At 38.8% G+C, this 9109-nt stretch overlaps 1 protein-coding gene across 8 annotated transcripts in view; it reads left to right on the top strand.

The window, feature by feature from the left end:
- Positions 1–8805, top strand: part of MITF (melanocyte inducing transcription factor) — a 222985-nt gene extending 214180 nt beyond the window's left edge. For 7 of the 8 annotated variants that reach the window (XM_015130392.3, XM_015130394.3, XM_015130393.3 and 4 more), the window contains exon 10: positions 5321–8805. In XM_015130392.3, the coding sequence (XP_014985878.1) occupies positions 5321–5722 (402 nt within the window). In that variant the 3' untranslated portion in view covers positions 5723–8805. 8 annotated transcript variants of the gene reach the window in all.
- The last annotated feature ends 304 nt before the right edge of the window (positions 8806–9109 follow it).

Genomic DNA, 9109 nt, shown 5'->3' on the forward strand with positions numbered 1-9109 from the left:
TTTGTGGATTCTGTATGTGTGAATTTGCCTACTTGTAACCCCAAAATCAATATCTGTGGCACTTCCACAGTCATTCTTGGACATGTGCAGAGTGGCAAGTTTGAGCTGCGTGCCCACAGTCATTCTCAGACATGTGCAGAGTGGCAAGTTTGAGCTACCCATGGCACGCATTTCCAGGTGAGGTCGAATGACCCTGCCCGAGGCTGACTGTCTGCTTTCTTGTTTCAGCTCTCATCCTCTAAACAAGTGCTCCTTTCGTGGTCTGTTCAGTGCTTTCTACATTATTGTTTCTGTTGGTGATTTCGCTGTTTAAAATGACCCCCAAGCATAATGCGGAAGCAATGTCTAGAGTTCCTGAGGGCAAGAAGGCCGTGATGTGTCTTACAGAGAAAACACACACAGGTGTTGGATAAGCTTCTTTCCGGCATGAGTTACAGTTCTGTTGGCTGTGAGTTTAATATTCACGGGTCAACAACATATATTACATAAGGTGACCTCCAACAGAAACATACATATAACAAGATTAAGTGTTGTGACTGGGGTCTCACAGGAACCTAACCTGTAATTCCCCTGGGAACAGTGCTTCAATGTTCACCCATTCAGTATTCACAGTGACTTTGTAGAACATAAAAAACATAAGCACTGACTATACATGTTAAATAAGAAGATGCCTTAGTATTTGCAGGGTCTAGGAAGCAGTTGATGATCAAAGTCTGTGTTTATAAGGAACTTGGGGACACCCAGAGGATCTTATATTAAGGACATAATTCCTGGAGATAGTTATAAATAGTGGAATTGTAACATATATCTTTAACTTAAACTATACACCCTTAGAGGAAGACATACTCATTTTATTAATATGTACAATTTGTGCGTCATCCTGTTCAGTGGGTACATGCACCAGTGTAAACGGGAGATGGGGAGTTCCTCTTCAGTGTCAGCTCCTGGAACTTCTCTCAGGTGCTCGGCCTCTCTTGTTGGGTGAAAGGGCACTACTTCCTCTGAAATGATCCTCAAAAACAGACTCCCTGTTTGAACCAAAGGGGGTTTGTGAGGGTAATTTTAATTTGCTGACTTTGAACAAAACCTATCTGTAAGAGTCAATGACACCGTACCTTCTTCTTGAGTAGGCTGACCCACCTTTTACTAGATTTTGCCATAAAGCAAGGGTTGTCTTTCAACTTTTTCAGTACAACTATTCATGGAGTTATTTTACGAAACAGCAGTGAGAAGTATGACACCCTAGAGACCATTGTGTTTCACCTAATGGTGTTCCTCCTGGACGCTGAACTTTTCAAACAGAGCAATTCACTTATAATAATGGTCTCCAGTCTTCTGAATGCTTATATTTTGAAATTTCACATCTCTCATTCACTGCAGCGATTCCTCAGCTGCGGGTCAGGAAGGTGGGAAGCCACTTCCCTGTTGGAGTGCATTTTAGGACTCTGGGTAGTGAAGGAGAGGTTGTGTGTAATTTGAAAGCCCTCCTTTCCCCTCCCCTCCTCTACTTTGGCTTTGGTTGTTGGTTTTATGTTCTGTCTCTTCAATAAGTAGCTATAGGTATTTAATCTCTTGAACGTAGTCTACCTATTTATAAAAGCAGCTTGTCGGCCGGGCATGGTAGCTCACGCTTGTAATCCCAGCACTTTGGGAGGCCAAGGCGGGTGGATCACGGGATCAGGAGTTCAAGACCAGCCTGGCCAAGATGGTGAAGCCCCATGTCTACTAAAAATACAAAAATTAGCTGGACGTGGTGGCAAGCACCTGTAATCCCAGCTACTCGTGAGGCTGAGGCAGAGAATCTCTTGAACCCGGGAGATGGAGGTTGCAGTGAGCCAAGATCGCGCCCCTGCATTCCAGCCTAGGTGACAGAGTGAGACTCCATCTAAAAAAAAATTTAAAAATAGAAATAAAAATAAAACCAACTTGTGGCCGGGTGCAGTGGCTCACGCCTGTAATCCCAGCACTTTGAGAGACCAAGGCGGGTGGATCACAAGGTCAGGAGTTCGAGACCAGTCTGGCCAACATGGTGAAACCTCTTTACCAAAAATACAAAAAAAAAATGAGCTGGGCGTGGTGGTGGATGCTTGTAATCCCAGCTACTCAGGAGCAGGAGGCTGAGGCAGGAGAACCCAGGAGGCAGAGGTTGCAGTGAGCCAAGATTGTGCCATTGCACTCCAGCCTAGGCTGCAGAGCAAGACTCCGTATCAAAAAACAAACAGAAAAAGCAGCTTGTACTAATGTGTCGTTTCCTTCTACAAGTATTAAAATGTAATAACTATTTTGAAAGAGTAGCTAGGTTTTGTTTTATTTTAGGGTTCCAAACATGTATATTCATATGAAATACGAATATTGTGAAATATGTGCATTGGAAATTCCATGGTGACGATATCTTGATTTTCTTCCAATGACGATGTAAGGCAGCCTTTAGAACTTTTGCATATCACAGAAAACATTATTAATTAGGAAAGTTCTGCTACGCAATTAAGCCAGAGTTCTCTAGATGGGATTTATCACCTTATTTAGAAATCTGAGTAATGCTTTAATCAGCTGATAAATATTTTTAATTAGACAACAAAGGATTAGAGTAAGATGTTTGCCTCTCTTAATCCAACTTTATTATTCTTTTTCTGAAAAGACAATCTGCATGTATGGAGGTGCTGTTCTTATTAGCATGTTAGTGTAGACTTACAAGAGTCCATGTTTTCAGTATGGGCCTAAGGGCTTTCTTTCATTTTCACTCTAAGTGATGCACACAAAAGTTTTCACAGAAGAAAGAGCATGAATCCTTAATATCAGTGAAACTACCATTTTATTAAATAGCCCAGGGCTTTCAAATGATGCCTGAAGAAGCTTGTGTTTCTGGAGATTATTTTAAGGAACTTGAAGGTACTTGTGTGACATCTCAAGCTCCTGGCTTTTACTCATATTGCATCCAAAGAAGGATTTTGCAGATCCAAAAACCTTGAATTTAGACTGAAACATGGCTTTTCAAGCACATATGTTTCTCAGCTTGTGGGCAAAGGTTGAGAGGCCATGTCATGTGGAGAGTCCTTCCCCTCTCTGATAAGGAAAGGTGACTTGCTTCAAATTTATATTCTCTTGCTACATATTATTGTTTCACAGTCATAGAAGGGATAGCATTGGAATGTAGAAGCAGAATGCTTATCAGGAATCAATTAAAGTCTCTAAGGTTCATTTTAGGAATGCCCAGGGATATACTCAGAAAGGAAAAAGAGAAAGAGCTTGCTTGGAAGACATTTTGCAATGATACAGGGGGAATCAATGGCATTTAGTAAGTGTGTTACTCAGTTATGCGGCTGTAGTGAAATGCCATTGACTGGGTGGTAAACAAGAGTTATTTTCTCACAATTCTGGAGGCTAGTTGTTGTCCAAGATCAAGTTGTCAGCAGGGTTGGTCCCTTCTGAAACCTCTCTCCTTGGCTTCTAGATGCCTGTCTTCTCCCTGTGGGTTCACATGGTCTTTTTTCTGTGTGCATCTGTCCCAATCTCCTTTTCTTACAAGGACACCAGTCCTACTGGGTTTAGGCCCACCAGTATGATCTCATTTTAAATTAATCGCCTCTTTAAAGGCCCTATCTCCAAATACGTCACATTCCAAGGTACTAACGTTAGGACTTCAACATTCAAATTTTTTCCAGGACACAATTTAGCCAATAATAGGAATGTATGTGAGGAAGGAAAGGAAAAAAGTTGTTCATCTTATAGATGAGAACTTACTTGTTGAGTTAAAAACATACTTTCCCTTTGCCATCGTGAAATGGGTTAAATGATGCTTCTAAAACTTTAGTTACTTCCACAGAACTTTCACAGCTTTTGCTATCACTACCAAAACTTTTTAACTTCATGGCACTCTTAGTGTTTTAGCAAGCTTTTTACCATCCCCCTAGACAAAAAGAAATACCTACTCTTTTTGTTAGGTCCAAACAACTTATTTAGTATTTAGGTTCTAACAACTTGGTAGCCATTTGAAAAAATAAAACATAAATTGAAAGGAAAATAACATTTTAATTTTGTTATTAAACAACCATATTACTTACTAACTGGATGTGTGTGCCTGTTGGGCACTGCACAGCTTCTAAAGTCTCTTGGAATCAGACTGGACGCCACCACCCTTGTTGCCCAGTCCACAGTGATGTTCATGCGAAACTTGTTTTTCTTTCATCACAGCAACCGCCAAAAGCCCAACTTTGCAATGATATGATGTGGTTGAAAAGTATATAGCACAATCTGATGCTGAAAGAGAACTATCTCGAGTTTAGTAGTTCTCAGGTAGTATTGCCATTTCCCTTGAAATGTTAGGCTATCTCCAGTGCTCTGTGAGTTCATTGCAGCACCCATGGGGACCTCAGTCCACAGCTGAAGGACCATGAAACTATGTTACTTTTTACTGAATATGTTTCTTTTTTCTTTTCTTTTGTTTTTCTTTTCTTTTTTTTTTTTTTGAGATGGTGTTTCACTCTTCTTGCCCAGGCTGGAGTGCAATGGCGTGATCTTGGCTCACTGCAGCCTCCAACTCTCAGGTTCAAACGATTCTCCTGCCTCAACCTCCCGAGTAGCTGGGATTACAGACACGCACCACCATGCCCGGCTAATTTTAGTATTTTTAGTAGAGACGGGGGTTTCACCATGTTGACCAGGCTGGTCTCAAACTCCTGACCTCAGGTGATCCACTCCCCTCGGCCTCCCAAATAATATTTTTATCAGCTTGCATTTAAAACTTCATTTTTGTATTTTTTAACTTATCCTCAGTGTGAACATTAATATCTGCGAGAGACCATCTCTCTCTGTTTTTCATACATAGTCAAATCTATAAAACACCTAAAACTTTATTTCATATACTACCAGTGGTACTTCTACTATACTTTAGAACATACAGAGCTTATTAATTTAAAAGAACAAAAAAACTTTTATTTTGAGGATTTATTGTTTTCCAAGTATCTGATTTTTAATAATAGACTTTATTTTTTAGGACACTTTTTGGTTCACAGTAAAATTGAAATAATGCTGCAGCTATTTCCCATACACCTCTTTCCCCCAAGCATGCACGGCCTTCCCCATTATCAGCATTCCCTACCAGAGTGGCACATTTATTAGAATCAATGAACCCGCAGTGACATTTCATTTCCCTCCAAAGTCTATACTTTACATTCCCTCTTGGTGTTGTACATTTTGTGGGTTTGGCCAAATGTCTAATGACATGCATCTACCATTACAGTATCATATAGAGTGGTTTCACGGGCTTAAAAGTCCTCTGTGCTCTGCCTATTTCAGTGTTTTATCTTTACTCTTATTATAGGAACTTGAAATGCAGGCTCGAGCTCATGGACTTTCCCTTATTCCATCCACGGGTCTCTGCTCTCCAGATTTGGTGAATCGGATCATCAAGCAAGAACCCGTTCTTGAGAACTGCAGCCAAGACCTCCTTCAGCATCACGCAGACCTAACTTGTACAACAACTCTCGATCTCACGGATGGCACCATCACCTTCAACAACAACCTCGGAACTGGGACCGAGGCCAACCAAGCCTATAGTGTCCCCACGAAAATGGGATCCAAACTGGAAGACATCCTGATGGATGACACTCTTTCTCCCGTTGGTGTCACTGATCCACTCCTTTCCTCAGTGTCCCCCGGAGCCTCCAAAACAAGCAGCCGGAGGAGCAGTATGAGCATGGAAGAGACGGAGCATGCTTGTTAGCGAATCCTCCCTGCACTGCATTCGCACAAACTGCTTCCTTTCTTGATTCGTAGATTTAATAACTTACCTGAGGGGGTTTTCTTGATACTTTTCCTTTAATATGAAATTTTTTTTCATGCTTTATCAATAGCCCAGGATATATTTTATTTTTAGAATTTTGTGAAACAGACTTGTATATTCTATTTTACAACTACAAATGCCTCCAAAGTATTGTACAAATAAGTGTGCAGTATCTGTGAACTGAATTCACCACAGACTTGAGCTTTCTGAGCAAGAGGATTTTGCGTCAGAGAAATGTCTGTCCATTTTTATTCAGGGGAAACTTGATTTGAGATTTTTATGCCTGTGACTTCCTTAGAAATTAAATGTAAAGTTTAATTGAAAGAATGTAAAGCAACCAAAAAGAAAAAAAAAAGAGGAAAAGAAATCCATACTAACCCTTTTCCATTTTATAAATGTATTGATTCATTGGTACTGCCTTAAAGATACAGTACCCCTCTAGCTTTGTTTAGTCTTTATACTGCAAACTATTTAAAGAAATACTGTATTCTGTAAAAGACAAAAAAAATGCAGTCTTTTCATGAAGATCGTCTGGTTAGAAAACATAACTGATACCAACTGAAACTGAAGGGAGTTAGACCAAGGCTCTGAAATTTAAAGTCTAATCTCGCTCTCTTTTATTCTGTGCTGTTACAGTTTTCTTCATCAATGAGTGTGATTCAGTTTTTCATAAGATATATTTTATTTTGAAATGGAAATTAATGTCCTCTCAAAGTAAACTATTGAGGAGCACTGAGAGTATGTTTTACTCTTTTTTTTGTTTTGTTTTTTCATTTTTGCTTTTGATAAGAAAACCGAACTGGGCATATTTCTAATTGGCTTTACTATTTTTATTTTTAAATTATGTTTTACTGTTCATTTGATTTGTACAGATTCTTTATTATCATTGTTCTTTTCAATATGTTTGTATTAATTTGTAAGAATATGCATCTTCAAATGGCAAGTTTTCGATATTTTTACAACTCACTGGTGGTTTTCCGCATTCTTTGTACACCCATGAAAGAAAACTTTTATGCAAGGTCTTGCGTTTAAAAGACAGCTTTGCGAGTATTTTGTAAATTACAGTCTCACTCAGAACTGTTTTTGGACACATTTAAGGTGTAGTATTAATAGGTTAAAACCAGGCTTTCTAGAAAGAATAAACTTACATATTTATTTTTAGGATATGAAAATAGCAATATTCTTGGAGACCGATAACCATAGCATTAATACGCCCATTCTGGTCATTTAAATTGGGGTTTATTTCAGCAAACTTGCTGAATTTATTTTTAAGAAAGAAATACTGTATTGGCAAATTACTGTTACTTGATAACAATGTTTTAACAAGGAGCAATGTTGTAAAGTTAGTTTCAGTGCATTATCTACTTGTGTAGTCCTATGCAATAACAGTAGTGTTACATGTATCAAGCCTAGATGTTTTATACAGATGCCATATAGTGTTATGAGCCAGGCTGTTGAATGGAATTTCTCAGTAGCAGCCTACAATTGAATAGCAAGTGGCATAAAGCATATCCATTCAGAATGAAGTGCCTTAAATATAGCAGTAGTCTTTTTTGGACTAGCACTGACTGAACTGTAATGTAGGGGAAAGTTTCACGATGGTATCTATAGTCAAGAGGAACATGTAGCATGGTGCCTATGTAGACAATATAAGAGCTTCCAATTTTCCTTCAGATATTTTTAATATTAAATATATTTTAGTGACAGAGTGCCAACTTCTTTCATCAGGAAACCTTATTCAGGAGGGTTTTTAAAAAGTGTTTAAATGTCAAATGTGAACTGGTGATGGGTGATGGAGGGTTCAGAGAGGAGTGATCGTCAGATGTGTGAATGGATGGTTTAATAATCAACTGCATAGTTCCCACGCAAGCTGGGCAATGAGAATCCTTGGAAACATTGGTGATGCTATCAGTTTTATAGCTTTATTACTTAAGGGGGTAGGGAAAATTAGTTCCCATTCTTTCAACCCCCTTAACTGTATTGCTCTTTTCCTAGAATAGTGATGCAAATCTGCATGAACAACTAATTGTACCATAGTGTTCATTGATACAATCATAGCATTGTCTGTTTTTCTCTTCATATTTATATGGGGGGGAGGGCACTGGATGCAAAAGTTGAAGATCGTGACGCTATGATGTTAGTTTTCCTTAGCTGATTTTGAGGGTTTTTAAAAATAAAGCAAGATTGACTAACCTACAGCCAAGGGAACAGGACTATGGTTTAGCAACCATATAGAAAGCTTTGTTGAAAGAAAGTATGGCATCTTGTACCACTGCCCTGACTGTCGCAACTCCTAACCTTGCCATTGCCTGCCTCCCCGTCCCCTTCTCTTAAGAGACAATTTCTGCAGGTGGCAGGTGAGCAAACCCAGGAGAATGCTGCAATCTTGGGGGTGGTTTTATTTATTTATTTTTTTGCCAAATAGAGTGTGGATTCGTTTTAGGGGCTAGTTAAGCCAAGAGGCAGTGGTTTGGGCTTGTTGTTTGTAACGAGAAAATGATCCACACCACTCCCCCCATTCCCGGGTGCAGAATTGTGACTCGGGGTTGGGCCTCTGTATGGAGTGACCAAAATGCCAAAATTGTCTGTCTGCCTCTGAGTAGGGCAATGGAAATACCAAACCTTCTGACTTTGCCAAAAAGCATACAAGCAACCTGGTCATACATAGGATGACAAAATTCTTTCTGGTTGTTTTTAAACAATAAAGCAATAAGAACAAATACAATACATAGGAAGTTAAAAGCACAAAGGAATGAACTTATTAATATTTTTGAAAAATGCACTGGGAAAAAGTTGATGTCAATAACAGTATAAAACAGCCCTATTTCTTGATAAAAATGCCAAATGACTGTCTCTTGCAGATGCTTGGTACTGTAATGTTAATAATAGTCACCTGCTGTTGGATGCAGCAATAATTTCTGTATGGTCCATAGCACTGTATATTATGGATCGATATTAATGTATCCAATGAAATAATCGACTTGTTCTTGATAGCCTCATTAAAGCATTTGGTTTTTCACATAGTGGTGGCCTATTGTGTTAATGCCAATTTTGAATGTTATCTGCCTTATCAAAAAATGGTAGTGCACATTTTCTTCTGATTTAATGAATAACAAATTGCATGAAAATTTAGAGAATGCCAGTAAGTACTTTTTTTGTTTAAAATGCCACTCTAAGATGTTACTTTTTGGTTTTAAACATTTTTGATTACTTTTTGACTTACACTCAGATGAGCTATAATTATGCAGCTTTTTTATCCCCCTCTGAATTTGGGGAGATTTTAAACTCCCAAATGCCAAGACTTCATTTTAGATATAGGAGTTTTAT

Source organism: Macaca mulatta, chromosome 2 (assembly GCF_049350105.2).
Source record: "Macaca mulatta isolate MMU2019108-1 chromosome 2, T2T-MMU8v2.0, whole genome shotgun sequence".
Taxonomy (NCBI): domain Eukaryota; kingdom Metazoa; phylum Chordata; class Mammalia; order Primates; family Cercopithecidae; genus Macaca; species Macaca mulatta.